Source organism: Phyllostomus discolor, chromosome 5, assembly GCF_004126475.2.
Source record: "Phyllostomus discolor isolate MPI-MPIP mPhyDis1 chromosome 5, mPhyDis1.pri.v3, whole genome shotgun sequence".
Lineage (NCBI taxonomy): Eukaryota > Metazoa > Chordata > Mammalia > Chiroptera > Phyllostomidae > Phyllostomus > Phyllostomus discolor.
This window is the reverse complement of record NC_040907.2, coordinates 23,520,747-23,534,979: the sequence shown is the minus strand read 5'-3', so window position 1 is coordinate 23,534,979 and position 14,233 is coordinate 23,520,747. Positions and strand designations below refer to the sequence as shown.

At 46.2% G+C, this 14,233-nt stretch overlaps 1 protein-coding gene and 1 long non-coding RNA gene across 4 annotated transcripts in view; one reads left to right on the top strand and one right to left on the bottom strand.

The window, feature by feature from the left end:
• Positions 1 to 11,432, bottom strand: part of AGO1 (argonaute RISC component 1) — a 38,061-nt gene extending 26,629 nt beyond the window's left edge. The window contains exons 1-4 of one of the 3 annotated variants that reach the window (XM_028511819.2): positions 11,234 to 11,432; positions 5,655 to 5,838; positions 659 to 779; positions 47 to 228 (exon numbers count right to left, since the gene is read on the bottom strand). In XM_028511819.2, coding sequence (XP_028367620.1) covers positions 47 to 228; positions 659 to 779; positions 5,655 to 5,838; positions 11,234 to 11,258 — 512 coding nt within the window. In that variant the 5' untranslated portion in view covers positions 11,259 to 11,432. Of the gene's footprint in view, positions 1 to 46; positions 229 to 658; positions 780 to 5,654; positions 5,839 to 11,233 lie in introns of those variants that run through there. The other 2 variants (XM_028511818.2, XM_036025769.1) reach the window with 2 other exon arrangements.
• Positions 11,433 to 11,532: 100 nt separating this feature from the next.
• On the top strand, positions 11,533 to 13,335 carry LOC118500566. The gene is made up of 2 exons (XR_004903136.1): positions 11,533 to 11,662; positions 11,974 to 13,335. It is a non-coding gene; the product is annotated as an uncharacterized LOC118500566 (long non-coding RNA).
• The last annotated feature ends 898 nt before the right edge of the window (positions 13,336 to 14,233 follow it).

The following is a 14,233-nucleotide window of genomic DNA, read 5'->3' as shown; positions in this document are numbered from 1 at the left end:
CAGTTCTGACACCAGCAGTAGCCCAGATATTAACTATACCCAGTACCTCATGGAGGCCAGGTGCCGCATGGCCACATCCAGGGCTTGCACAGACTCCAGCGGAACAGGGATCTGGCCACTGACCAGGGCCTCATGCAGCATGCGCCAGCTCACAATGGCCAGCCACTTGATGGAGACCTTGAATATTCGATCTTTCCCTTCCCCAGGGATTGTCACCTCAAAGTCAACCTTCAGTAGAGAGAAAGGGGTGAAGGACTGCCAGTACTTTCCCACAGGCCAACATTCTCTGTCCTGTCTCAACTGTCCCCCTCCCCATGGATTTGCTAAGACTCTACCCCTTAAGGGGCTCACAAGGAAGACTTCAGTGGAGATTAATGCAGCCCCTTAGTCTCCAGCCACGTTGGCTCAGTGCTTCTGTCTCTCTTACCCACACCCAGCGGAAAGTCCTTAAGGTCTAGGTCTCTTCTGAGTCTACTCTCAACCTGTCTACAACAGGGATGGACATACAATAGGCCAAATAAACACCAGCACCTACCCTAAAACACACTTTCTCAGCACAAAAGATGAAAGGGATCTCTGGACTGCCAGACTCCAAAGAGGCTTACAGGAGCTCTGTCCCGCCCCAGGCCCCCTGAAACAGGCCTGACTCCCACCTTACCCGTTCATTGCCAATGGGCAGTGCTGTGACAGTGTAAATGTTCTTCTTTCCATCATACACGGGCTTGCGGTCACCGAAGATCTGAGGCTTGAAATGCTGGACCATGTACTCCACCACTTCCCTGTGTGGGATAGGAACAGCCTGTAGAAGCTGACAGACTACCACTTCAAGCCTCTGGAAGTAACTCAAAGTCCAGGCAATGTCTTATCTACTACATTCTCTCCTGGCAGCTACTTTTAATCTCATCTACTCTATCACTGTGCTTCGCAAACTTCAATGTCCGTATGAAGTCTGAATCACCTGGAGATCTTATTAAGATGCAGATTCTGCCTCAGTAGATCCAGAGCAAAACCTGAAATTCTACATTTCTAACATGTTCCCAGGTGATGCTTCTGGTCTTCACATTACTAATGCTTTAGAGGACCTGAAAGAGCAAGTGCCTTCAGAGCAGAGAGGGAGGCTGAGGGGAGAAGGGCTTCCTGTGAGGGCCTATCCAGAATTGGAAACAGGTCTGAGGCTCCTCCAATTCCCAAGCTGCTAAGCAAAGAAATGTAAGTGGGAAAGAGATCTAAATTGGAATAGGAATAAACTATGGAAGAAGAACCTCATCGCTCTCATTTCTCTGAAGCCCTTAGTTCCCACCACCCTGTTTCCTCTCCACTGTCATCTCTTTCTAGACTTCACTTCCTGTCCCCTGCCACTTAGATACCAGCGTATCCATCTACCCTTCAAAATCCCAGCCCATCCAACTATCTGACATCTTCACTTTCTAAACCAAAGCTTTTAACAACTACTGGATAAAAAAGACTCAAAATGTGTACTGGAAGCAACTGTAAACACATGGTTTCAATCCCACTTAGGCTTCAGTGCTACCCAACAATCTTTTTCATGTTCCTGATCACTTCCATCCCTCACAGACTATGTCAAAACTTCTCTACCACCTTTTAAATCCAGAATCCATTTCTATTTCCTATCAAAAAGCAACCCTACCTGGCTGGTGTGGCTCAGTGGATTGAGTGCCAGCCTGAAAACCAAAGGGTGACAGGTTCAATTAAGAGTCATGGCACATGCATGAGTTGCAGGCCAGATTCCCCAGTAGGGGGCGCTCAAGAAGCAACCATACATTAATATTTCTCTTCCTCTCTTTCTCCCTCCCTTCCCCTCTCTAAAAATATATAAAATCTTTAAAAAAAAAAGAAAGCAACTCTGCAACTCTACAACTCTAAACAGAGTAAACCATAGCAAGCCTCTTCTTTTTCTTTCCTCTCACTTGAAATGTCCTTCCATATGATTTTTTAAAATTTAATCTTTACTGTATTTTTTCCATTACCATTTAATCCCTTTATACCCTCCTCCACCCATATGTGATTTTCAAACATCTGAAAAATATGTCCAATTCCACTCATTAGAGGAACATAATTTTTAATTGGACTAAAATACAGGAAAACAGACACACCGACCAACGGAACAGAACTGAGTGCCCAGAAACCCACACATATATGAACAACTAACAAAGGAGCCAAGAATACACAGTGGAGAAAGTCTCTTCAATAAATAGTACTGAGAAAATTGGACAGCCATATTGAAAAGAATGAAACTAGACAACTATTTAAACTATACACAAAAATGCACTCAAAATGGATTAAAGACTTGAATGTAAGACCTGAAACAATGAAAGCTTCTAGACGTTGATCTTAGTGGTGTTTTTGTAAATTTGACTCCAAATGCAAGACAAATGAAAACAAAAACAAACAAATGGGACTACATCAAACTATAAAGCTTCTTTGCAGCAAAGGAAATCATCAACAAAACAAAAAGGCAACCAACTGAATGGGAGTAAACATTTGCAAATGATGTTTCTAATAAGAGGTAAATATCCAAAATATATAAAGAACACATACAACTCAATAACAAAAAAACAAACAAATGGGGGGAGGGGAGTATAAGGGGGATAAATGGTAATGGAAAAAAATACAATAAAAAAATAAATTAGCCCTGGCTGGTGTAGCTCAGTGGATTGAGTGCCAGCCTGCAAATCAAAAAGTTGCTGGTTCAATTCCCAGTCAGAACACATGCCTGGGTTGTGGGCCAGGTCCCCACTGGGGGCGTGTGAGAGGCAGCCAATTGTTTCTCTCATACACAGATGTTCCTCTCCCTCTTTCTGAAAATAAATAAAATCTTAAAAATAATTAATTTTAAAAAATGAATTAAAAAGTGGACAGAGGATCTGAACATATATTTTTCAAAGACAGATAGGTGGCCAACAGGCACATGAAAAATGTTGAATATCACTACTTATTAGGGGACTGCAAATCAAAACCATGAGCTATTATCAAAAAGAGAAAATAACAAGTGTTGGCAATAGCTATTATCAAAATAATCAATAGCTATTATCAAAGAGAAAATAACAAGTGTTGGCAAGGTGTAGAAAAAAGGGAACCTTCATATGCTGTTGGTGGAGTTGTCAATTGGTGCAGCCACTATAGAAAACAGTATGTAGGATCCTAAAAAAAAAAAGAAAAAAAAAAGAAAAAGAACTACCCTATGATTTAGCAATTCCTCTTCTGGGTATTTATCCAAAGAATATGAAAACATTAATTCAAAAAGATATATGTACCCTAATGTTCACTGCAACATTATTTGTAAGAGTCAAGATTTCAAAACAACCACTAGTGCCTACCAACCAATGAATGGATAGAGAAGACGTGAGAGGTATCATCAATGGAACACCACTGAGCCATAAAAATGAGGAAATACTGCCATTGGTGACAACAGGGAGGGATCTTGACAGTATTATGCTAAGTGAAGTCAGAAGAAAAAGGACAAAAATTTTATGATTTCTCTCATACATGGAATATAAACCAAAAAGTAACAAACAAACAAACAAAAACAAACTCCTAGATAACAGACAACATACTGGTGGTTACCAGAGAGAAGAGGGGTCAGGGGAGGGCAAAACAGATAAAGGGGGTTAAATACATGGTGATGTATTAAACACACAAAAGACATTTGGAAGGATTAGCACATGGTAATAAACACACAAAAGAATATACAGATATCAAATTACAATGTTGTACACCAGAAATTTATGTTATTATTAACCAATGTTACCTCACTTAAAAAGGAAAAAGCCGGCCCTGGCTGGTGTAGCTCAGTGGATTGAGCACGGGCTGGGAACCAAAGTGTCCCAGGTTCGATTCCCAGCCAGGGTACATGCCTGGGTTGCAGGCCATAACCCCCAGCAACCGCATATTGATGTTTCTCTCCCTCTCTCTATCTCCCTCCCTTCCCTCTCTAAAAATAAATAAATAAAATCTTAAAAAAAAAAAAGGAAAAAGCCAAACCATGAGTCAATTTATGAGATGATAAATATTTTTCAAATGAATTAAAATTCTATAGTAAAAGATAGGAGAATTAAAAAATTAAATTCAAACAAATTTTCTACTTATCATAATGTCAAAGATTAAAAAATACAATATACTGGATTGCTGCAGATATAGAGAGGAAGTGTTCTTAATAACTTGCTAATGGGAGTATAAATTGGTACAACTTACCTAATAAAAACTAGCAATTATCTCAAAATTTTTAAATGCACTGTAACAGCAATCCACTCCTAGGAATTTACCCTACAGATACACTCATACTTGAGTTAAAAAATGTATCTATATTTAATAGTATTCAATAGTTACATTTTTGTAACAAGTTTAGACTCACCCTAAATGTTCCTCAACAGAGTTATTAAATAAGTTATAACAACATCACATTCAATGGAATACCTATGGAGTTATGAAAAAGAATAAGGCAGATATGTATGCACTGATATATATTATTTTCCAAAATATATCGTTGAGTAGGAAAAAAACAAGGTACAAAATAAGGTACACAGGATTCTATATTCTATACAATTAAAAAATGTTCTACATACATATATTCTTACATATGCAAAGAAAAATATCTGGAAGCATACTCAAGACTGGTAACAATAGATGCCTCTAGGGAAAGGGACTAGGGCACTAGACACCAGGGTAACAGAAGACATTTTTCACTGCTACTTTTTTTGTAATATTTAAAATTTTCTTTTTTTAAAATTGTATTTATTTATATAGAGGGGGGAAAGGGAGGAAGAAAGAGAGGGCGAGAAACATCAATGTGTGGTTATTTCTCACGTGCCCCCTACTGGGGACCTGGCCTGCAACCCAGGCGTGTGCCCTGACTGGGAATGGAACTGGCAACACTTTGATTCACAGGATGGCACTCAATCCACTAAGTCACACCAGCCAGGGCTTTTTAAAATTTCTTTACATTGTACACATATAATTTTCAAATAGTAATAAAATTAAATTTAAAAATTTTAAATTGGCTAACCCTTCCAAATGTGTGTCCTATAAAGTCCTCTTGCCTCAGCGAGGACATCCCACTCATTCCTCCCCTCCGTGTCAGGTACCTTTAAGCTCTTCTCCACTAGCTCCTTCTCCTCAGTTTATAAATATACCCATGTCTTATTCTTAAATACTTTCCAATCATTTCAACAAATATTAAAATGTGCTAGGCTAGGCACTATACTTGACCACTATAATCCTCCTGGCCGATGTACTTCCTCTCCCCATGTGGCACTGCCAAGCTATCTGGGAAAAGCTATCTAGTCCCACTATCCTTACCACATTACCTTCCACTTATTCCTTAACTCACTGTAGTTAGAGTACAAGGCCAACTAGTCTAATAAAACCACTCTAACAAAAGATACGTAATAGTCAAATCCAATGAAATATTTCAGCATTTTCCCTACTTGGAATCTCCTCCTCAAAAACTATCTTAAATTTAGTGATATCACCCTCTAGTGATATCACTAAAGACTGTATAAGAGTGCATAAGAGTTTAAGAGTGTTGTGCGTGTGTGTATTTTTTCCTTTTTACCTCTCTGGATCCTCTTTCAAGGTTCTGAGACTCAGAAAAGTAAAGACTCCTGTATTTGGTGTCTTAGGCGTGCATCATTTACCTGTTGACTCTGCGAGGACACTTATCCGGCTTGATATCCACCTCGTAGTGGTAGACGTCAATCTTAGGGATGTCCACCTCAAAGTAATTGGCCAAAAGCTTGATTGGTTTCCCCACTGTGCCAATGCCAGGCCTTCGAGGTGCTTGGAACACCTGCTGCAGAGGGGGCAGGTATGCGCCCGCAGCTACGAGACAAAGAGGCTGATGAGGGTAAAGTCTGGCAATCTCCTTACACACTTATCAGAGAAGGCACAAGGCTCCCAAGAAGAGGAGCAGGCGACTACAAGGGGAGCTTCTCTCCTGCCCGCGTGTAAGCAAACTAAGGGTTTCCGCTGGCTCAGACAGCCCAATTTCACTTTTTTAAAAGCCCTCTCCAGTTAGGAAAATTACCCGTGTCTATCCTAAATTCATCGAGTGAATATGTAATAAGTTCCTATTACATGTTAAGTAGAGGGGCTAAATCTGGCACCCAGTAACAACACCCTTCCTTCTGCCAGATTAACACACATGCCTCCACCAGGTATCTGACAGACCAAGAATGCCCTATTCTCTGCCAGCCAGATGCTCACTTCATTCATCACCGCCCCGCACACAAAATAGCATCACCTTAATGCTCCTCTGTAGGCAGGAAGAAAATCCAAAGAGGGCCAGATTGGGAGTATGGGCCAGTGTTTGAGAAAAGATTAAAGGCAACTGAACGGCTGAGGCTGGAGACAGAAAGGGGGAAAAGGCTAAAAGGAGAGAGTTTGGAAACTAAGAAGAGGAGAGAGGCTGAAATGGGGAGCTGATGAAGAAACCGGCTGGCGGTCTTAACAAAAAAAAAAAAAAAAAAAAAAAAAAAAAGGCTTGAACTGGGAGCCAGGGAAAGACAGAAGGCTGCAGTCAGGGGCTGAGGCAAGACAGGTGAGAGTTGGGAGCCTGGTCAAGAAGCAAGGCTGCAACTGGGAAAACTCACAAGAAGAAAAAGCTAAGGAATGAAGACATGCTGAATATAGGAGCCTGAGGCAAGAGGAGCCTAGAGTAGAGGACTTGGGAAGAAGAGGCAGCCTTTAGAATGCTGGAGAGATACTGGCTCTGGGGAGGAGGACACAGGACTGTCTCCGAGGCCCACAGCTCCTTCCACACAGAGCTCAGACAGCAGCAGAAGGGAATCAATTGCAAGACAGATAGGGCCCTGGGGACAGGGCTAGGGCAAGGCCAGCTCCCACTACTTTCTCCCGTCTGGTCACCAGCCTGATCGCTGCCCCTAGTTTTACTTTCTAGCTGAGGGGAAGAGGAGGGAAGAGAGAAACAACCTAAGAGAAGCCTTTGTCCAGAGCTACTATTGTCCTTGACAGTAGAGGACCAGCTCAGGTGGGAGGCAAGATGAATAAGCCAGCCCAGAACCTCCCATCACCCCAGCTCAGTTTTCACAGTGGGCCAGACTTGGGGGGGATGGGGCACATCTTCAGCTGGGGGGTCAGGAAGAGGTCAGAACCATTCACAGAGAGAGGCATGCTCCCCAGAGCGAAGCTGCCCTCTCCTAACCACCTGTCAAATCCAGCTCCACGAAGCAGACTGGGGAAGGCAGGCCCAGCCTGAGGGGAAAGGCCTTCAAGACTCAGCCACATGGGGAAGTGAAAGCTTAGCTATGAGCACCTGGCCACCTACACCAAAAAGAGGTAGACAGAAATTGCACACAAGGCACAGACATACACAAAAAATGTGACACATACCTGTCACATGCATTCAAACACTCATTTTGATCTAGGCAAAACCTTTTTGCAAATACCCCTTACTGCCCTAGATGGTAAGTTCTTCAAAGGCAGGACTATAGATGCTTTGGTCACTGCTGCCTCTCCTGGGTGAATGTCTGGCACACAGGAAATGTTTGATAGACACTAAATGAACAAACAGACCCACAGACACACCACAAAGAACAGACACAGTACACAAACACAAAAACACCTGCAAACTGCTCAGAAACAATTACAAACTCTGCACAGAACAAACAAGCACCCTGGTAGATGTAGCTGGTAAAAGACACCCTTTCCCTCCCCAAGTTCTTACATTCCATTAACCTCCTTAGCCTCCCCAGACTGAATAATCAGCTGGAGCCTAGGAGAAAGGAGTCCCTAGAGCTGGGGGCAGGGTAGAACTGACGGGGGATGGGACAGCCACTGGAGCCTCAAAGCCTTCTCGTCCCCAGAAGAGGACTATAGGCCAGACAGTCTTAGGCACCAGGCACCCTTCACTCCAAGGGGGCTTTAGGAAAACAGGAAAGGTCCAGAGCTCTCCTTTATCCCCAAACTAGGGAAGGCAAGAGGAAGGAGTAAGTTCTGACCCATCCCATCCCCCTGCAAGCCTCACAGCTGTAGCCAAGCCCCCCCTTTACCTCACCCTGCCCCCATCTTTTAGTCTGAGAAAGGGAGACACTTCCCCTCAAACCCAGACAGGGACAGACGGCCACTTTGTGATGCAGATGAGGGCCCCAGCAGAGAGGACAAAGCTTGGGCCTTGGGGGAAAGGGGCGGGGCCCTTCCGTGCAGACAAAAGCAAGGAAGGAGGGGCTGTGAAAAGGACACTCCCCCTCCCCCATCCCCAACCAGCCCTGAGAAGGAAAAGTAACAGAGCTGAAAGGCCTGGCTCAGGGATTCCTTCCCTGCAGTTCAGAGACACATAACCTCCCGAGGAACCAGACAGCTTGTACAACAGACAAACACAAGGCTAAGAAGCCAATTCTCCAAGAAGAATCTGTCTACACATAAGCATATACAAAATATTAAATATCCGATTACGTTACTAACAATTTACGTCACCCTGGAATGTGATTCAATTTAATTAACAAACATGTACTTTGTGTCAGGGCCTAAACACGTGCTAGTTCCACAGGTAAATCAGACACTACCTGGACCCCCAGGGGGCTGCCAGGCCAGTACATGTGCTTGGAACACACCTGAGCACAGAAGGCACACTTGGACACAGGCCCAGTGAAGCTAGCAACAACACCCCAGTTTTGTGTATTCTGTCCTCCAGCTTCCAAGAGAAGAGTCTGGGCCTAGCAAGGAGACAGTTATGGGGAACCTACATCCCCAGCTTCCAGAATGAATTTCAATTACACCGTTTGGTGAGTCAAAGCCTGTCCCATTAGGCTACAGTTAACTCCAGATAACAGGCTCTAGTCCCTTCCCTAGAAACTTATTTCTTACAACAAACAAGTCAGTTTTTTAAAACACTTTTAAAATTTATTAATTTATTTATTTTTGGAGAGAAGGGAAAGGAGGGAGAAGGAACAGGAGAGAAACACTGATGTGAGAGAGAACCATTGATCAGTTGCCTCTTGCACACCCCCAACCGGGAACCTGGCCCACAACCCCGGCATGTACCCTGACTGGGAGTGGGACCAGCAACCTTTCAATTTGCAGCATGATGTCCGACCCACTGAGCCACACCAGTCAGGCTCAGTTTTGTTATCTTTTTTAATCGCTCCAGCCAATTCTCCAAGAAGCCCGTTAGGAATCCATCAGAATAAAATAATTAGCAGTCTGGTATGGATGTCAGGTCCTGGCAATCTATTGGAACCTCTGTGCCCTGCTCCTCCTGTAGTCGACAGGTTGTTGCAAACAGGCTCCAGCCTAGACAACCGAGAGAGTTCCTGGAATGGCAAGACAGGCCTAAGAGAAGTAGTTCTCTGAAGTCAGCTGCTCCCTGCTCTCTATCTTAAGACCTATAAAGACTTTACAAGCTTGTTTTTGCTTGGGGGTGGGGAGTGGGGGGTGGGGGGAGTACTTCTAGATCACTGAATGGATAACTTGAATGAGTTGGTAGGAGCTACTTCCTTGAGATTAGGTCTGGTATAAAAGACAAAGATTCTTCCACCAGAAATGAAATTCATGTCCCAAGTGGAAATCCTACTCCCACTCCCAGACCAAATGGAAGGAGGTGGTGTGAGATACGACCTAAAGGATTCCCGGGTCCAGCCCTGACTAGTGTGGCTCGGTTGGTTGGGTATTGTCCTACAAAGCGAATGGTCACCTTTTAGATTTCCTAGTCAAGAATATGCTTGGGTTGTGGGCAACCTGGGTTCAGTCCCTGGTCAGCCACGTATGAGAGGCAACTGATCCATGTTTCTCTCTCTTTATCTCTCCCTTCCCCTCTCTCTAGGTAAATAAAACCTTTAAAAAAATTAAAAAATTAAAAAAAAAAAAAGGATTCCCAGGTCCAGGCTGCTCTGCCCATCAAAGTACCTAGGACACAGGAGGTGTCACCACCCCACCGCCCATCCTGGGGACTCCAGTCTTGCGGAAGCCAAGCCTCAGTTCCTCCCCTGTTATTATCTCCTTTATTCCTGGTTGCCCATGAGCAAGGAAGCTCAGCAGGGTAAACGATATAAACCCCTTCCTCCCCCAAACAACTTATTTGTGACAAAAGGCTAACTTGGCAACCTTAGGTCTAATGACATGGCCCTGGCAGTTTCTGGGAATCAGAGAGAGGAAAAAGATAAGATGCCCAGTGGGAGAGTGGAGCCATAAAAATATTAAGGTATAGAAAGAGATTAAGCTGTCACCTTGGGAGCCATTTCAATGCAAAGGTCATTATCCATTGATTAAAAGATCCCATCTCTACGCAGTATTGGACTAGAAGCATGCAAACCAGGCAGACAACCTCTTCCAGGTAAACCTGGTTCTGGCCTTGGTCCATCAATAACCAACACCTTTTCTAAGGCCTATCTTTAAGGAGGATCCTCCCCAAGAACATTGCGTCCGTCCCAGTCTTTCCTCATCCCAGAGGCAGAATAAAGCACTTGGCAAATTGTGACTGAGGATTTTCAGGGACAGTGTAAGAAGCTCTAAGGTGGGGAAGGGGACCATTTCCATTTGCGCTCTGCCAGCATAATCTTAGAGAGACTGTACCCCATCAGCGCGCTCCTTTTTCCAAGCCAAAACACGCGGGATGGAGAGTGGGGGGGATTCGAGCAGCCACGCCCCCACCACATAGGGCAGCCCCTTCCAACGGCCACCTCCGCGCATGCTCGGGCGCCTCTGCTCCAGCTCCCTGGACTCAAGGGGGGAAATCCTGGGGCTGGATTCCCACCCACCGCCCCCTGACCCTCGCCCCAGCGTCAGGCCCAGCTGGGCGGAGCTCCCAGTCCAGCCCTGGCGCCTTCCCCCAAGAGACATTAGCCCAGCCCAGAGCCGCGGAGCCCCCGCCCCTGGCATGCTGCAGCGAGGGCCCATCTGCGTGGACCCCCTCCTCTCCAGGACACCTGGAGCCCGCCCCCTGCCACCTGCCGGGACTCTCCCTAGGCCTCCCGGGACCTCCAGGAGTTCTTAGGTGTGTGGAGGCCCTTATCCTAGATTACTTCCCACCTCCAGGTTGTATAGAGCCTCCTTTGATAAAAGGCCCCCATCTCAGAGCTCCATTCACAAGGCTTCCCCCGGAACTGCACACAGCCCCTTTTAAACTGGGCCCCCCATCCCATAAGAGCCTCTCTCCTCACTGAGCAAACCTCCCCTCACTCAGAAATCCTGCTCTTCACGCGGGAGTCCTCTGGTCCTCTGGAACGCGCACCATCTCCCCCCACCTCCCGGGGGCCCTTACCTGCTCCCGAGGGTCCCGCTTCCATCCCATATACCCGTGCGGAGATCAGGCGGCCTGGAGACTGTGGAGTCCAGCGTGAGGGGCCTAGGTACCCCGCACTCTAGCTGCTACGGTTCCCGGGCCGGGCTCGGCTCCCACCCCAAGCCCGGCCGCTCGCGCCGCCACCCCCGCAGCCTCCGTTGCCGCCGCCGCGGAGCCTGCAGCAGCTCCCCCTGCGAGCACCCGGCCAGCTGCCAGTGCGCAGGCGCGACCGCCAGGCCCAGGGGGCGGACGGGAACGAGTCAAGCGGGGCGCTCCGACGGCAACAAAGGCCAATGGAGAGGGGCGGGGGCACCGGGGACCTGATGTTAGCGGCCCCTGGCGGTCACCCGTCAGCATGCAGCCCAGCGGGAGGGCTTCGGTACTAGCGCAGCGGAACCGCGCAGTGGCGTAAGTGGGGCGGGGCGGGGAGGGCACCCACCAGCAGTAGCCTCAGGCCCTGTGTCTTTTCCCCAAATAGGTCCCTTGGAGCTTACACATAGCCTCCCCGCTTCGCACGGAGCCCCAAGCACATTACGGAACCCCACCTTATTGTCAGGCCCCCCTCAACACTCCGAGCACCCCATTACCCAGGGGCCCTGCCTCCCACCTTTCCTCCCCATCTCTCTCATGCTTCACGCTTTGGCTGCAAGGCGACTGCCTCGGAGAAGCCTTTCTCCGTCCCTATTCACTGAACTCTCTGACGCCACCCTCTTTTCCAGGCCGCGTGCTGGGCGCTGAGACCACAGATATGAAAGAGACCCTGCCTACTCTGGAAGATGTCACACTCAGCTTAAGTGCGACTACAGACCTCTATGTGTGGGACCTGGGAAGCACCTGTCTCCACTTTCTCATCTACTGCTCATGCCTGAACTCAGTCAACATGCTTCTGTCCTCACCATGTCACTTAAGACTTGTCTCGAAATTCAAAGGATAATTTTCAAGTCTTATTGCTCTGGCACTATGATTCTCCTCCCCTTTTGAGCCTTCTACTTGTCTTCAGCATTTTCCGAGATCTGCTGCTTAAGTCCTTTTCAGTTTTCTTCAAGGGCCCCCTTTTGCTTTTGCCCTGTCAACAGGGTTCACCATGATTTCAAACCCAGCTCTCTTCTAATTCAACTCTCTGCTTTCCCCTCGAAGGTTTCATCCATTCTTATGGCTCAACTATCTTCCCAAATCTCTATTTCCAGATAAGTCTCAGACTCATATGTGTAAGTGTCTGCTGGACAGCTCCACCTGGATAGCCTACCAGCACTTTCTATTCAGAGTCCAAAACCAAACTCTCTATCTTCACCCCACAAGTGTGCTTGTCCTATGCCTTCTATCTCTGCAAATGGCATCTTCATCCCAGATATGAAGTTTCTCTCTCTCCCTTGCTTCTTCCCCCCATTCAGCTGTTCACCAAGTCCTGATACGTTTACCTCCTTCACTACTCACACGATCCCCCTGCCATTCCGATGACTCCTTGTGGTAGTGCAGACCCCTATTATACCTTGCCCAAAGTATACCACTTCCTTGCTAGCCTCACGGTTTCTGGGGAGCTTCCTCTTATCTGGTATGCTGTAGTTGAAAGGTGATAATAGACCCAGCTCAAACATCACTTTCCCTTATATTCATCCATATGTATTTCTTGATGCCTACTTTACACTAGATGCTGTGCAGAAGGCTAGGAACTTAAGAGAAAAACCATACCTAGTCCCTGACCATAGAGAGATTAATTTCTGACCCTCATCACAGTCTGCCTTGCTTCTCTCTAGCAAAGGTTCACAAGCAGTAGGCATCAGACTAACCTGGAGAGCTTGTTAAAACACTGATTGCAGCCCTGGCCAGGTAGACCCGTTGGTTAAAATGTCATCCCAATACACCAGGGTTGAGGGTTCTGTCACTGGTCGGTGCATAGGGCCTGTACAGGATTCAATTGGTGAATGCACAGATGGGGGAATGGAACAACAAATCAATTTTTTTCTTTCTTTCTTTCTCTCTCTTTCTCAAACAAGAAAACCACTGATTGTTGAGCCCCACCTCCAGAAGTTTGTGATTCAGTAGGTCTTGAGTGGGACCCAAGAATGTACATTTCTTTTTTTTTTTAAGATTTTATTCATTTATTTTACAGAGAGAGGAGAAAGGGGGGAGAAACATCAATGTGCGAGAGATACACCAATTGGTTACCTCTTGTGTACCCCCAAATGGAGACCTGGTCCACAACCCAGGCATGTGCCCTGACTGGGAATCTAACTGTCAACCCTCTGTCCACAGGCTGGCCCTCAATCCACTGAGCCACACCAGCCAGGGTGAATGTGCATTTCTAATAAGATTCCAGATGAGGTTGATACTGCTGAACTGGGGGGAACCACACTTTGAGAACTATTGCTCTAGAATATAAAGTTAAGAGCAAAGAGTTCAGAGCCAGACTGTTTTGGCTTCAGTCCTGGTGCTGTCATTTACTAGCTGTGTAAAACTAGGCATATTACTTCTCTGTGTCTCAATTTCCTCCTCCCCTATTTTAGGGGGTGAAAAATAGTACCCACCTTGTTGGGCTGTTGTTAATACATATAAAGACCTTAGAATAGTACCTAAAGAATGTAGGCGAAGTGTTGGCTGCTGTCATAATTACCTGCCTCTTGCACTATACTCTACAATTTTTAAGAATAGGGTCCACCCTCACTGGTGTGGCTGAGTTGGTTGGGCATTGTCCTGCACAGTGAAAAGCGAAAGGTTGCTGCAGGGCACATGCCTGGGCTGTGGGTTCAGTACCTGGTCCCAGGGCACGCACTATGCAGCCAATCAATGTTTGTTTCTCACACTGATGTTTCTCACCCGCTCTATCTTCCTCCCTTCCCCTCTCTCAAAAAAAATAAATAAATAAAATGTTAAAAAAAGAAAGAATAGGGCCCATTTCAGATGCATTTCTGTCCCCTTTTAGTGCCTGCCACAAAGCTGTGCCTAGAATGATCAGTAAATCTGGGTTGACCTGAATCAAAC